This window comes from Neovison vison, chromosome 1 (genome assembly GCF_020171115.1).
Source record: "Neovison vison isolate M4711 chromosome 1, ASM_NN_V1, whole genome shotgun sequence".
Lineage (NCBI taxonomy): Eukaryota > Metazoa > Chordata > Mammalia > Carnivora > Mustelidae > Neogale > Neogale vison.
Window position 1 is genome coordinate 239,806,131 of NC_058091.1, and position 14,908 is coordinate 239,821,038.

The 14,908-nt window shown below is 51.0% G+C and overlaps 1 protein-coding gene across 2 annotated transcripts; it reads left to right on the plus strand.

Moving 5' to 3' along the window:
- The first annotated feature begins 1,295 nt into the window (after window positions 1-1,295).
- On the plus strand, window positions 1,296-14,858 carry SLC23A1 (solute carrier family 23 member 1). 2 transcript variants are annotated; one of them, XM_044226423.1, is made up of 16 exons: window positions 1,296-1,403; window positions 3,196-3,257; window positions 3,874-4,008; window positions 4,451-4,608; window positions 5,350-5,438; window positions 5,566-5,633; window positions 5,800-5,981; window positions 6,093-6,213; window positions 6,483-6,639; window positions 6,945-7,092; window positions 7,628-7,733; window positions 7,936-8,065; window positions 8,167-8,310; window positions 8,770-8,865; window positions 11,362-11,628; window positions 14,771-14,858. In XM_044226423.1, exons 2-15 carry the CDS (start codon window positions 3,222-3,224, stop codon window positions 11,607-11,609), a joined length of 1,818 nt encoding a protein of 605 aa, XP_044082358.1. In that variant the 5' UTR covers window positions 1,296-1,403; window positions 3,196-3,221; the 3' UTR covers window positions 11,610-11,628; window positions 14,771-14,858. The 2 variants fall into 2 exon arrangements, with proteins under 2 accessions (XP_044082358.1, XP_044082354.1); XM_044226419.1 differs by lacking the exon at window positions 1,296-1,403 and adding an exon at window positions 1,652-1,840.
- Window positions 14,859-14,908: the final 50 nt, after the last annotated feature.

The following is a 14,908-nucleotide window of genomic DNA, read 5'->3' on the forward strand; positions in this document are numbered from 1 at the left end:
AAAAAAAGGTGCTTGTGGAGCTGGGAAGACAGACATTGGCTTTTCTGCTGATGTTGTACCTAGAGAGGGTCAAATATACTTCCCCACAATCTCCCAGAGGTAGGTGAGATGTGTCATGGCTGGAAATGGGAGCGAGCTGTCAAAGGCATATGGGACTAATTACATAAATGGTGAAATCCCAAATCCATCAAGAAAGAAAAGAAAAGGGGCGCCTGGGTGGCTCAGTGGGTTAAGCCGCTGCCTTCGGCTCAGGTCATGATCTCAGGGTCCTGGGATCGAGTCCCGCATCGGGCTCTCTGCTCAGCGGGGAGCCTGCTTCCCTCTCTCTCTCTCTGCCTGCCTCTCCATCTACTTGTAATATATCTCTCTGTCAAATAAAAAAAAAAAAAAAAAAAAAAAAGAAAGAAAAGAAAAACCAAGGCTACCTTGTAGACATGCCTACTCAGCCACTACATGCTCTCTGGGCCCCTCCCTGAACACTAGTCTAACTGGGTCTATTCCCAGCAGCCGCTCAATTCCCCAGCTGGCAGGGTTAGGCCCTAGGTGTCTGCCTGGGACTGGGCATGGCAGGGTTCCTGAAAGGAGCTAGATTCAGTATCTTGGCTCTCAGTTCTGCTCTCCCCAGAAATTCTTTTGACCTGGGACCTTTCCTTAGCAATGGAGGAAAGCGCCCCACCTGGGCCCTGCCGGAGAATGGGAAGCTGTGGGCAGGCCACGCTGTAACTTGTCGCTTCCTTATTGTCTCCCTGATCTGCTGAAGCCCTGGCAGGTGGACAGAGCAGACACTCTAATCCTCAGCTGACAGACACTGAAACTGAGGCTTAGAAAATGAAAGCGGGGGAGCCTGGGTGGCTCCGTCAGTTAAGCACCCGACTCTTGATCTAGGCTCAGGTCATGATCTCGGGGTTGTGAGATTGAGCCCCAAGACAGACTCGGCGCTGAGGTTGGAGTCTGCTTAAGATTCTCTCCCCCTCCGTCTCCCTCTTCCTCCCCCAAAACTTGCGAATGTGTGAGCTCTCTCTCTCTCTCAAAGAAAAAAGAAAAGAGGCACTCGGGCCAAGTCCTAGCCTGAGTAGTGGCAGGGCTGAGAGGGGATTCAGATTCTGGGGTAGAGGCAGATCATTGCTAGAGAAATAGGGGTGCTCCAGGCAGGCCCTAACCCCTCCAATGTCTGTGAGCTGTAGGGCAGCCTGGCCTCCTTCATTCCATTACCTGCTCCCTCTCTGCTGGAGGCCCCGCCTCCCTGACCTTCACCCCAGGAGAGAACCTCTTGTCATCAGGAAGAGAGCCAGGGCCCAAGGAGCCCACTGAGCTGTCAGTAGTATCCGGTGTGGAGATGGGAGCCTGTGACACGGACCAGTGTGACTCTGTGTTATATGGAGGGATTTAGACACACTCTGTAGGTCAGTCTGGGTGCTGTGGTCCATTTGTTTGTGTATCTGAAACCATGTGCAGTGTAGCTGCCTCGTCTCTATGTGGATGGCATGGGGCTTCAGTTGAATTGAATGTCCATGGGACTGTGCTCTTAAGTGTAAGGGGTGGGGCTCTGCCTCCACAGCCCCCTGGGGAGTACTGGGGTGGAGAGAGGTGGAGAGGAAATGCTAAGGAGCAGTTTCAAAGCTTCGAACTGGTCAGACAACTTTGGGACAGCTGGGAGCAGGAACCAAGGAAGCAGAGCAGGAGCTAAGCAGACGCTAGGCAGCAGGAGCTAGGGGAAGAGTTGGAGGCTGGACAGGCGGACGGATCCACAGCTGTAGCATGAAGCTGCTGCCCAGCTGGAGAGCCCGGCTGCCTGAGGGCCTATGGAGCAGGGCCTGGCCGTGGGCGCAACAACCCAGAAGTAGGTGGGCCTGGGGGGCGGGACCTGGGGCAGCACAGTGGGGAGCAGAACCAGGAAACTTAGGCCCAATCCTCACCAGCTAAGGAGCTCCAGCTCCTCAGACCCTCCCCAAGTCCCTTCAGCCAGCTCCAGCCCTCATGGCCAGGCCAGTGGGCCTGCCAGAAGGACAAGACAGGCTGAGTCCAGGGCAGGCTTCAGTGGCTGTGGGACAGGCACTCACATGGGGCCCAGTGCTTAGACAGGTTTGGTTTGATTTGGTTTAATACTCTGCTGTATCAAAATTCATAATACTAAAAAAAAAATAAAATTCGTAGTACTTTTTGAATGGGGGCCCCAAATTTTCTTTTTGCACTGGGTCCTGTAGGTTAGGCAGCCAGTCCTGACTTGGGAGGGCGGGGAGGGAATCGTCCTGACACAGGGAACAGACAAGGCTGGGCCACCCTGGGCAGCTTCTCCTCCAGTGGCCCATCTGTTTTGTGCCTCTGTGACACTGAGGGGTATGTGGCCATATATATGGGAAAGGCAGCCCTTTACTGAATCCAATGGCTGATTTATAGCATGAACTCAGGAGTTCAGGTTAACCTGAGTTTTAGGAATGATGTTCTAAAGTCTTGCTACTTACGTGACCTCGGTCAGATCACATCTCTGAGATCTGTTTCCTCAGCAGTTAAAGAGGTTAATGTCGCCAGTGCCTGGAGTTCAACCCGGGAATACATTTGGCAGGCAATCATTCATCATTAAGAAACGAGATTTTTTTTTTTTAATATTTTATTTATTTGACAGAGAGAGATCACAAGTAGGCAGAGAGGCAGGCAGAGAGGCAGGCAGAGAGGGGGAAGCAGGCTCTCTGCTGAGCAGAGAGCTCGATGTGGGGCTCAATCCCAGGACCCTGAGATCATGACCTGAGCCGAAGGCAGAGGCTTTAACCCACTGAGCCACCCAGGCGCCCCAAGAAACGTGATTTTGATGATGATAATCATTAACTTGTTATTAAAAAGTGGGGAAGAGTCTCATTCAGAGTGTGACTTATTAAGGTTACGACCATTCTCTTCCCTGTCACCTGGGGCTTGGTGAACTGTCCGCTCCTCATCTGCACCCTGGCCCCCTCTTGGAAACAACAGGTCCCACACCCAGGCTCAGGCGCTGGCAGGGAAGGGCGCATGCTCAGGAGAGAAATGTGACCGAGGCTTGGGTGGCCTTTACCACTAGGGCTGGAGTTAATACTTTATCTCTGCTCAGGTCTGCCTTTCGCAATCAGAGCTGGGAATCTGGTTACAGATTTACTTCGAACAATGTCTGATGTGTGGACTAAAGTCCTCCTTGGCCTTTGTAAAACCATCCCCTCTTTTTCTCAGGAACTGCTCACAGCTGTGCCCCAAAGATGAGGGCCCAGGAGAACCTGGAGGGCCAGACACAGGTGCTGGGGAACGGGTGGGAGCTGGGTGGGGGCAGGGTTGGGTGGGGGCTAGAGGGCAGGCTCATGCCTTCCGGGGAAGGCAGAGACACAGGTTCTGATGAACTTGATTGAGAGTGACTATCCCAAGCTGAAAGTAGTAGTTGGGGGATGGGGTGGGGGGGTGCAGTGAAGGTGTAGGAGTCATCAGCTTTGGGACGGGCTGACTCCAGCTTGAGGGCCAGCAGGGACCACCCACCCCACACCCAGGGCAACCCCAAAGACCTTCCAGTGGCAAGGGTGGGACCTGTTCACGGACTTCAGCCCTCTTGCCCCCTCTCCTTTTGACTGTTGGGGCCTGCGGACTTAGGGGCCCATCCCCTTGGCTGGAATGCTCTGGTCCCAAGGACTCCAGGAGCCAGCACAGAGGACTTATCCCTGCACAAAGGAATGTGAGGAGGGAGCCAGGGGTAGTCAGGCTGAGAGACAGCTGGGTGGATGAACCATGAGGGAGGGTGGGGCTCAAACGCCCTACTGAGCATCTGACAGGCCGCTCAGGCCATCTGATTGATTCTGGGGCAGCATGAACCTGGCTGGCCCCTGTCACTCCACCCTGAATTACTTCTCTCTGCTGCCCTAGCATGAGTCCCTGGGCTCTGCAGGGAACTCCGAGAGGGATCTCACGGAGTCCCTGCCCAGAGAGCCCAAGTTTGACATGTTGTACAAGATCGAGGATGTGCCACCCTGGTACCTGTGTATTCTGCTGGGCTTCCAGGTGGGTTTCCCCACAGGGCCTCCCCACTCCCATTCTGCATGTTCCCCAGGATCCCAGCCCGCTTCCTGGACAAGTTTATCTTGGGTAACAGAAAGAGAAACTTAAGGTCAACAGCTGTGACAGTCCCAAGCTGGCATGGGGAAGGGGTTTCTGATGGGGCCTGAGAGATCTTCCCTGGGAATATGTGTCACCTGACAGGCAGAATGTCAGTCACAGGGGAGAGGACCCACTCCACAGAAGCCACAGGAATATTTGAGGGTGAATTAGTACCCCAAAGAGAGAGGTGAACGGTAGCTCTCTGGGAATCATTGTATGAGTCTTAGGCCCGGGTGAGCACCTTGCCAGGGGCAGTGTGGGTTCAGGCCCCCTGAGGCAGGTGTGAGGATCTCTGGGGTCTCCCTGGTTCCCAGGGAGCTGCCTCACGCACTCTCCCTGCACCTAGCATTACTTGACATGCTTCAGTGGCACCATTGCTGTGCCCTTCCTCCTGGCGGAGGCGCTGTGTGTGGGCCGGGACCAGCACATGGTCAGCCAGCTCATCGGGACGATCTTCACCTGCGTGGGCATCACCACCCTCATCCAGACCACACTGGGAATCCGGTGAGCTGCCCTGCCCCCGCCCCACACCCCACTGTGAAAACACACACAGCAGGAACAGGTGGTTTCTCTTGAGGGCTCTTTTGGGGGCGGGGTGGGGGGGCGAGAAAGCTGCTAAGTGCCCCCACCTGCTCCTCCTACTCCCAAGCCACCCTTAGAGCGAGGCAGCTGGGATCCTACCTTGGGGCCCTAAGCTCCCCAAAGGCAAAGAGTTGGTGGGTTTAAAGGAATGTACCCTTAGCTGGGCTCTCCCTCATCACCTACTTTGGTACTGAGGACCACCCACTCCCAGCTTTTAGGTTCTTTGTAGGCCTCTTCAACAGCCCATCCTCCTGGGGGCCCCCTGTCCCCGAGCGCACAGCTCAAGGCCTGGGTGGCCAAAAGATGGTTGTGTGGTGGGAGGACAGAGGAAGTTTGTGAGTGGAACTTGGGCGCAAGAGCTGAGCTGTCTACTTCCTTGCACGTGGCTCCTCACAGTGCAGAATGCTGAGAAGGAAAGGGGGAAGGAAGCTTGTGGACCAGGGACTCCCATTTGTTTTCTTCCTTGGGCCCCCAGAATTAATAGTCCTGCCTGGGGCTGCAGTGACTTCTCTCAGGTCTGCCCTGTCCCTTGTCCATCTGTGTCTCTGCTTCTGGGTGTGATTCTGTCTCCTCCTCTTGGCACCACTCTTTCCCCATCTCTCCTGTCTCTGTGTCCTTGCCCACCCCTGACCCCATCCCTGCCGCTCTTGCCTCTCTGTCCAGGCTGCCGTTGTTCCAGGCCAGCGCCTTTGCATTTCTGGTCCCAGCCAAAGCCATCCTGGCCCTGGAGAGATGGAAATGCCCCCCGGAAGGTGGGCACACTTCTGGGGGCTGTGTTGGAAAGGAGAGGCCCAGGAGCACTGAGGTGCATTCATGGCAGCACCTTCTCTTTCTCTCTCTGTTCCCTGGCCATGTGTGTGTTCCTGTCTCTGCTCCCAGAGGATATCTACGGTAACTGGAGTCTTCCCCTGAATACCTCTCATATCTGGCACCCACGGATACGAGAGGTGGGTTTACACCTGGGGTAGAAGAGACCTGGACCTGAGGAGGGGGCTAGATGGGAGAGGAGCCACTGCTGATTTGGAGGATTCAAGGTGGTGGTCCAGGAGCTTTCTTTTTTTTATAATGTAGAGGTGATAGCCTCTATGTTATAGCTGGTCTTTGCTTTTCTAGGTCCAGGGTGCAATCATGGTGTCCAGCACGGTGGAGGTGGTGATCGGGCTGATGGGGCTGCCTGGGGCCCTGCTCAGCTACATAGGACCTCTCACGGTCACCCCCACTGTCTCCCTCATTGGCCTGTCTGTCTTCCAAGCTGCTGGTGACAGAGCTGGTTCCCACTGGGGCATCTCAGCTTGGTGAGCAGACACCAGGCCTGATCCTTGTCCAGCCTTAGCCCTTTCACCCCCTTCACGTCCTGTCCCTAGCCCAGCCTACCAGCCATCTTTCCTTTGTGCTTCTGCCCCCAGTTCCATTCTCCTGATCATCCTCTTCTCCCAGTACCTGCGTAACCTCACCTTCCTGCTGCCTATCTATCGCTGGGGCAAGGGCCTGACTCTCTTCCGCATCCAGATCTTCAAGATGTTTCCAGTGAGTGAGGAGATGACAGGCGGCTTGGGGCTGGGACTAGGGCAGGGGCTGGACTTGTGTCCGGGTCAAAGGTTGGGAGGCAGGTCCAGGACAGCAAAGGAGCTAGAGCCAGAGCACAGACGAGGTCCCCAGTCAGGGGCCAGAGCAGGGATGGGGGCCCAGGCCTGAGCTAGGGCAAGGGCAGAGGCTAGGGTTGAGGTAGGGGCTGGTTACCCCTGGACCAAGACCTCCCAGACCCTCAGTGCTCCTCTCACCCCACCCCACTTCAGATTGTGCTGGCCATCATGACCGTGTGGCTGCTCTGCTACATCCTGACCCTGACAAACGTGCTGCCCTCAGACCCCACAGCTTACGGCTTCCAGGCACGGACAGATGCACGAGGGGACATCATGGCTATTGCACCCTGGATCCGCATTCCCTACCCCTGTGAGCCACCCCATCTGGCCCCCTCTGCCTCCAGCTGAGACCATCTAAGGGGCCCCGGATGACACCAATCCAACTGACAACATAATGAGCATTAGGTGCACATTTCTAGTGTGCCAGAGTGTTTTCCTCAAAGCTTCACTCCAGCTTCACGACTCTGAGGGATCCCAAATGAGCTCTTAGGACTCTAGCCCCCACCCCAGCTCGAGGTCCCTTCACCCCCTCATAACCCCCTACATACTGCCCAGTCCCCTCCCTGGCCCACCCAGTGGCACTGCATCCCCCGCTCCTATCTCCTCCTGATCCAGGTCAGTGGGGCCTGCCCACAGTGACTGCGGCTGCTGTCCTGGGAATGTTCAGTGCCACACTGGCAGGCATCATCGAGTCCATCGGAGATTATTATGCTTGTGCCCGCCTGGCGGGTGCCCCACCCCCTCCTGTACATGCCATCAACAGGTATGGCCACCTGCCCTCTCCCACATCTGATCTTCTCAGGGGCCACTCGGGAAGCAAATGGAGGGACATGGTGGAGACCCAAAAGTGTGGACTTCGTCAAGTACTAATACTTTCAAGATCTTGTTCTCCATACTTACGAAATGGGGATGCTCTCATCATTCAGAGTGCTTTGAGTCACTGAGGTACTGAAGCCTAAGGGAAACTATTTGACAATCTTCAACGTGGCTGGCCCTTCATGTGCATTTTCCTATGCAGTCTACTAACTATTCTGAGACAGGTACCCTTATTATCCCCATTTTACAGACGAGGAAACAGAAGCCCAGAGTTGCCTAAGGGAGTAAGTGCTAGGGCACTGGGACTAGTGCTTGGATGTGGGCTCTTGGCTCCCAGACCTACTTCTGGCCTATAGTGGGGAGTACTACAGATAGTTGCAGCTTGTACTGTCCCCAAGAAGGCATGCAGGCTGCTCAGGGCGAGGGGAGGACACAAGCCAGGGCAGGCTGGACCAAGCCCCCAACTCGCCCTTTCCTTACAGGGGTATCTTCACCGAAGGCATCTGCTGCATTATCGCAGGGCTGCTGGGCACAGGCAATGGGTCCACGTCGTCCAGCCCCAACATTGGTGTTCTGGGGATTACCAAGGTGCCTCAAGCCAGAGCCACACAAAGTGCCCCCGTCATTCCTTGTACTGCAGCCCCACCCGACCTATGAACCATCCAACCCCACAATGAGCCTGGGGCCCTTTCGTGCTCGCTTTTGTGACAGGTCCTGCCTGCCTTCCCTCTGCAAGCTCAGCCACCCAGGTCCATTCCAGGGCCTAACCCTACCCCCGGCTCCCATGCAGGTAGGCAGCCGGCGTGTGGTGCAGTACGGTGCGGGAATCATGCTCGTCCTGGGCACAGTTGGCAAGTTCACCGCCCTTTTTGCTTCACTCCCTGACCCCATACTGGGGGGTATGTTCTGCACCCTTTTTGGTGAGTGGTGTGTAGCCAGTGGGTGAGGGTGGGAGGCGCTCCGCGGTGGAGGAGCCCACCCTGCTTGTGGGGCAGCTCCAGCAGTTATCCTGCGCCCTCAGGCATGATTACGGCTGTGGGGCTATCCAACTTGCAGTTTGTGGACATGAACTCCTCCCGCAACCTGTTCGTGCTCGGATTTTCTATGTTCTTTGGGCTCACGCTGCCCAATTACCTGGAGTCCAACCCTGGCACCATAAACACAGGTACCCCCACTAGTCAGAATGTCTGGGGGTGGGGGAGGTGTAGTGGGCTCTGGGCATGGGTCTTTCCCTCAAAGGCACCCTGCGACAGAGCCACAAATCCTGCCCAACCCTGGATGTGAAGCAGAAGCTGAGAAGTAAATGAGCAGGTGTCCTTTACTGAGACACTTTCTATGGACAGGCATGGAGCTTTACCTGTGCTCATTTAATATGTACAACAGTTCCTCAAGACAGATACTACTGTCCTCTCCACCTAACAGAGGAGGAAAGTGAGGCTCAGAGAAGTTAAATGATCTGTCCCAAGACAACAAACCTGGGATTATAGGTGTGAACGTTGGGATTTGTACCCTTTCATCTCCATGCCTGCTCAAAGAAGTCAACAAGCTGCACAACTGGGAGCAAAGTCCCTGAGCTCTGTCCCCAGAAGCCAAGATGCCCACTGGCCCTTGGCCTATTCCACAGGCATTCCTGAAGTGGACCAGATTCTGACTGTGCTGCTGACCACAGAGATGTTCGTGGGTGGGTGCCTCGCTTTCATACTGGACAACACAGTGCCAGGTATGGGTCAGCCCTGGGAGGGACACAGAAGACTAGGCTGGGCTCATCTGCACTCCAGCAGATGGCCCCACAACTACAAGTGTGGCCAGGACCCAGGCAATGAGGGCCCTGCAAGGAGAAGCAGGGCCACTTGGGCTGAAGAAACCACTGGCTGGACAGAGGCACAGACATGCTCTACAGGTCTTGAAGAGGGTGGGTCTAGGGGAGTCATTCCCCAGCCCTGTGAGTTGTTTCCTCTCCATTTCTTTCTTTCTTTCTTTTTTTTAGAGATTTTATTTATTTATTTGACAGAGATCACAAGTAGGCAGAGTGTCAGACAGAGAGAGAGGAGGAAGCAGGCTCCCTGCTGAGCAGAGAGCCCGATGCAGGACTCGATCCCAGGGTCCTGGGATCATGACCTGAGCCGAAGGCAGAGGCTTTAACCCACTAAGCCACCCAGGCGCCCCATCCTCTCCATTTCTTGATAGCCACCAGGGGAAGGGTGCCTTTGGGAGCCTTTGCTTTCTTCCATTAGGCCAGATACAAATGAAACATCAATCTCAGTGCCAAAACCCACTCCAAATATGCCAGCAACCCATCACGCCTGACTACTAGGAGAGCCCCAAACATTCTCTTTGGTATCAGGGTTTTCACAGGGATTGTGGAGGAAGGATACTTAGCGTGGGCCCCTGAGAACCTTCCGGCCAATGTTTAGATGTCCTGTAAAATATAAAAACCAAATGCCACCAATTGTATTAATAAGTAATGAATTTTCCGTGTTCTAATGAGTAACAAGCATAGTTAACATTTACCAAACATTTACTATGGGTCAGGCATGAAACTATGTCTCGCTTCATTCTCAAAAACCATCCTGTTAGGCAGAAACTATCAACACCATTTCGCAAGGAAACAGAATCACAGATGTTAAGTGACTCACCAACATTCACAATGTTTGCAGATTTAAAAGGTCGCAAATCTGAGATTCTAACAAAGTCCACTGGATGCAGTCTATGGCTTGTGTCCCAGCCACTGCACCATACTGCCTCTGTAGAAGGGTTTCAGGGGACCCGGAAGACCAGAGAAAGCTGTGGAGGCAGAGGTTCAAGACTGCATCATCAGTCCAGGGAGATGAGGCATGGGAGCAGCAGGATGATGGTCCTCCATCCCCTACCACTTACTGGCCTAAACACAGCTGCAGGGTTGAAGCATGGGCAGGAAGGGCCTAGGTGCCATGGCCCTTTTAGGGATTTTAGCATCAGATGATGTGGTAACTCTTGGTAGCAGCTACCCCAAGGACTAATGGGAGGTACCTGCCCCTCCCCATTGAGAGAAAGCCAGGCTGCAGACCAGAGGTAAAGAAGTGGCAGCCTCAATGCCCAAGGAATATGGGGAGATGGAAGGCCTCAGGTGGACAGCTGTATACAAAGGGGCTTGTGATCTGGATAGCTGGATTAAGCTATCCAGATGTTAACAGCCTCAGACTGCCTGAGCTCCTCACATCCCCATCCTTCAACCCAATTGCCTATCAGCAACCATCTCTTGCAAGGATCATTATACATGTTGTGCTACATAATCCTCAGTAGTCCTTCAATGTGCATTGATGAAATCTGAAGCCCCGAGTGGTCAAATCACTTGCCTAAGGTCACGCAACCTGAATTCACACCCAGGTCTGGCTAAATCAGAATTCCTTAATTATGGAATCACATACTTTCTGCTATGTGATGGCATTTTGCTGATGGGCCGCTTTGCATTTGCTCCTTCCCCATCTATAGCCCAAACTTAGAAGAGCAAATTAGTTCAGCAAATGCTAGTGGGGCTAGTAGAACCCCCCTTCCTCTAGATTTACACTGCATCATTCTTCTTCCACCCCAGCCCTCTTGTGAAAACCTGAGACCTCAGGCACCCCTCCCCTACCTCCTGAGGGAGCATTCCCCTAGATGTAAATAATCATTTGTGTATCCATACTACCAACAAAGATTTTCTTGGCTTGACTCTGAGGTTTGTATTATAAAAATGAGTTTATTTTCCAAATATGGATATTGAATATTAATACTGATTATAGTGTTTCTCAATAGCCCTCCTTGACCCCAAAGCAGGCTGGGCACTATTGGTCCTCATCAGCTTAGCACATACTAGCCCCATACTAGAGATGTTAAGTTGCCAAATAACCTTTCTGCCTGTTTCTTCATAAAAATATGTATAGTAGTGCCTATATACCTTCCACAGTTATGTTCTGAAGAAATGAGATGATGAAACTGAAGCACTTAGCACAGAGCCTGGCACACTACGGATACACAATAGATACTAATTAGAATCAGTATTACCTTTAGGGTTTCCTAGAGTTCTGGCCAAGTTAAGAACTGAGAAATCATGGATTCAGTAACCTTCCAGTCCCAGAAAATACTTGAGAATGAAGACAATGGATTCCAGAAATCTGTCTCAGGACTAAGTTATGGAGGTATGGAGCGGAGGTAGTGGAGGGCTGCTGACCCTGACAACCTCACTGTTCCATTTCAGGGAGCCCAGAAGAGCGAGGTCTGATACAATGGAAAGCTGGGGCCCATGCCAACAGTGAGATGTCCACCAGCCTCAAGAGCTATGACTTCCCCATTGGGATGAACATTGTAAAAAGAATTGCCTTTCTGAAATACATTCCTATCTGCCCAGTCTTCAAAGGATTTTCTTCAAGGTCGAAAACGCAGCCTCCAGTTCCAGAAGACACTCCAGAAAATATACAAACTGGATCTGCATGCACCAAAGTCTGAAGAATTACTCCTAGTAAAGGTAGGATGTGTGTTAAGACTATCTTTTGTAAGAGGGTTTAAAAAAAAAAAAAATCACAGTATTTTTATACTTTAACCAAAGAAAAACAAAACTACTCAGCTTCTGTTTTTGTGACTTATTTGACTATCTTTAAGGGAAAGGTACACTGTGTAGAACATCAATATACAGATTTTGAGTGCAATTCCTTAACCATTTCATAATGAGAGTAGAACTTTCCAACTGGTGTGGGTCACTAAAAGGTTACAAGTATGCTGACATATTGACCCTTTAGCTTTCTGGGTGTCTATGCAGGAAATGAGTCAACTTCAGCCCTAAACTCAGCCATAAACTCTAGCCACAGGTAGCCCCATCTGTGTACTCCAATATGCTAAAAACAAAATAGAACCCAAAAGCCCACAACACTTTATGACATGAAATAGGTTGAGAAATACTACACAAAACCAGGAAACTTCCTCTCATATATGCTGCCTTGTTTCAGTAGTGATAACATAAAAATCCCTAAAATCGTAACAGGATGACTTCCATTACCCTAAAACTATGCCACATGGGCGTGATGGGATGATCTGTCCAAAGTGCTTCAAAATGGAATAGCTGAAGCTCTCAAACTTTCCATCTCTACCTGTAATGCAGATGCCTGACTCTCCAGTTAAACAGCTAAGTAGTTTTAATGTGCAGTTTCCCTAAAAAATCAAGAAAAGTTCCAACAGGGCGCCTGGGTGGCTCAGTGGGTTAAGCCCCTGCCTTTTTTTTTTTTTTTTTTTTTAAAGATTTTATTTATTTTATTTGACAGGCAGAGATTACAAGTAGGAAGAGAGGCAGGCAGAGAGAGAGGAGGAACCAGGCTCCCTGCTGAGCAGGACCCTGGGATCATGACCAGAGCCGAAGGCAGAGGCTTTAACCCACTGAGCCACCCAGGCGCCCCAAGCCCCTGCCTTTGGCTCAGTTCATGATCTCAGGGTCCTGGGATCGAGCCCCACATCGGGTTCTCTGCTCAGCAGGATACCTGCTTCCCCACCCCCGCCTGCCTGTCTGCCTACTTGTGATCTCTGTCAAATAAATAAATAAAATCTTTTTTTTTTTTTTAAAGATTTTATTTATTTATTTGACAGGCAGAGAGGCAGGCAGAGAGAGAGGAGGAAGCAGGCTCCCTGCTGAGCAGAGAGCCCGATGTGGGGCTCGATCATGACCTGAGCCGAAGGCAGTGGCTTTAACCCACTGAGCCACCCAGGCACCCCAAATAAATAAAATCTTAAAAAAAAAAAAATTAAAAAAAAGAGTAGTTCCAACAAAACGAAAGCTAAGCCTACAACATAGCTTTCTTGTAAAAATAATCACTTAGGGGCACCTGGGTGGCTCAGGTAGTGATCCCAGGGTCCTGGGATCGAGTCCCGCGCATCGGGCTCTCTGCTCGGTGGGAAGCCTGCTTCCCCCCATCTCTCTGCCTACTTGTGATCTGTCAAATACAAAAATAAATGAATCTTAAAAAAAAAAAAAATCACTTAAACAGAACTTTCTATGTACCAGACACTCTCGTTAAGTGCTTAATTAACTACAGAATCCTGAGACAGACACTGTTATTACCGCCATTTTATTTTTAAATTTCATTTTTTCAATAATTTTTTAAAAAAGATTTTAGGGGTGCCTGGGTGGTTCAGGTTAACCCTCTGGTTAACCCTCTGTTTTCGCCTCAGGTCATAATCTCAGGGTCCTGGGATCGAGCCCCACATCAGGCTCTCTGCTCAGTGGGGGAGCCTGCTCTCCCCCCAACCCACTGCCTGCTTCTCTGCCTACTTGTGACCTCTGTCAAAGAAATAGGTAGTCTTAAAAAAAAATAAATAAAGTTAAAAAAAAAAAAAGATTTTATTTGGGAGAGAGAGTACAAGTAGGAGGAGGGGCAGAGAGAGAAACGGACTCCTCACTGGGCAGGGAGCCTGATTCGAGGCTCAATTCCAGGACCCCAAGATCATGACCTGAGCCAAAAAACAGATAACCAACCAAGCCACCCAGATGCCTCTTTATTTTTTTTTAGTAATATCCACACCCAGCATGGAGCTCAAACTCACAACCCTGAGATCAAGAGTCATGTGCTCTTCCAACTGAGCCAGCCAGGTGCCCCTGTTAATACAACCATTTTAAAACGGTGGAAACTAAGGCATAGACAGGTTAAGTGACTTGTCCATGATCACTGGATTCACATCCAGAAGTCTGGCTAGTCTGTGCTCTTAACCATTAGGTTACAATGCCTCTCTAATTTAGGTTCTGAATCTCCAATTACACTACACTATGGCAATTTGGCACTGTGTTTAAATGAACTTATTTGCCCCCGCCTGAGCTTAGAGAGAAAGAATCTGTAAGCCTTATACATTTGGCAGCCGGCTGTGTCACTTGTGGTACTTAGCTATTAAAGACAGAGGGGACTGGCTGTATCATGGCTCCAAAAACTTTGTTTCAGAGTTTCTTAAAGACCTACCTATTTTGGGGTGCCTGGCTGGCTCTGTCAGAACATGTAACTCTTTGATCTCAGGGTTGTCAGTTTGAGCCCATGGGGATCAAGAATCTCATACTCTACTGAACCAGACAGGCACCCCAAAATTACTAAAAACAACAACAAAAAACCTACCTGTTTATTTCTTTTAAGGGAGCTACTAAAAAACACTAGGGCACCTGGAAAACCAAAGGACCACCCCCCCACCCTTCCCTGGAGAATGTGAGTCAGAACAGACTACATGGCCTTTTTAATTTTGGGCCCAACAAACTCAAGAAAAGCACAGAGGGCATTATCAACAAATAAGTAGGACCATGAAGCAGAATTGTATGGCAGAACCAGACAACTGCTAGATGGCTGACAGCCTATCCCAAAATAAAGATTAGCCACAAACATTATAAATAAGCTTGTGAGGGGAAAACAGGGATGGTCCAGGTAATCAAAATAGCAAACCAATCCAATCAGACCAGCAATGGCTTGTGACGGGCAGAAGCCAAAGGTGATTATACTAGAGTAAGGTTACTATTATACTGGTCAGTCAAAAAGTTTCTTAACATAGGTAGCTACAACTGCCCTGACACTGACTGCAGCCCAAAGCAATCAAGGTGGGTTACAGAAGGGGATGCAGGCTTTATTTTACTACTGTATTTTGGACAGATACACGCATAAGGACACACCTGACACTCTGGAATCGAATAAAGCCTGCTCTCAGCAAATCTTGCCCAGCAGGGTTGTCCTGAAGTACTGAGCCCACACTAAAGTGAGTATCAATCACCACAGGAGAGTCTGCATTCC

Bases quoted from the DNA above. Each gene is read 5' to 3' on its own strand.
- SLC23A1 (XM_044226419.1), top strand. From the start codon at position 1,759: ATGAAGCTGCTGCCCAGCTGGAGAGCCCGGCTGCCTGAGGGCCTATGG. The intron at 5,982-6,092 runs GTGAGCAGACAC...TTCTGCCCCCAG, and splicing joins CACTGGGGCATCTCAGCTTG to TTCCATTCTCCTGATCATCC. The intron at 7,093-7,627 runs GTATGGCCACCT...CTTTCCTTACAG, and splicing joins CCTGTACATGCCATCAACAG to GGGTATCTTCACCGAAGGCA.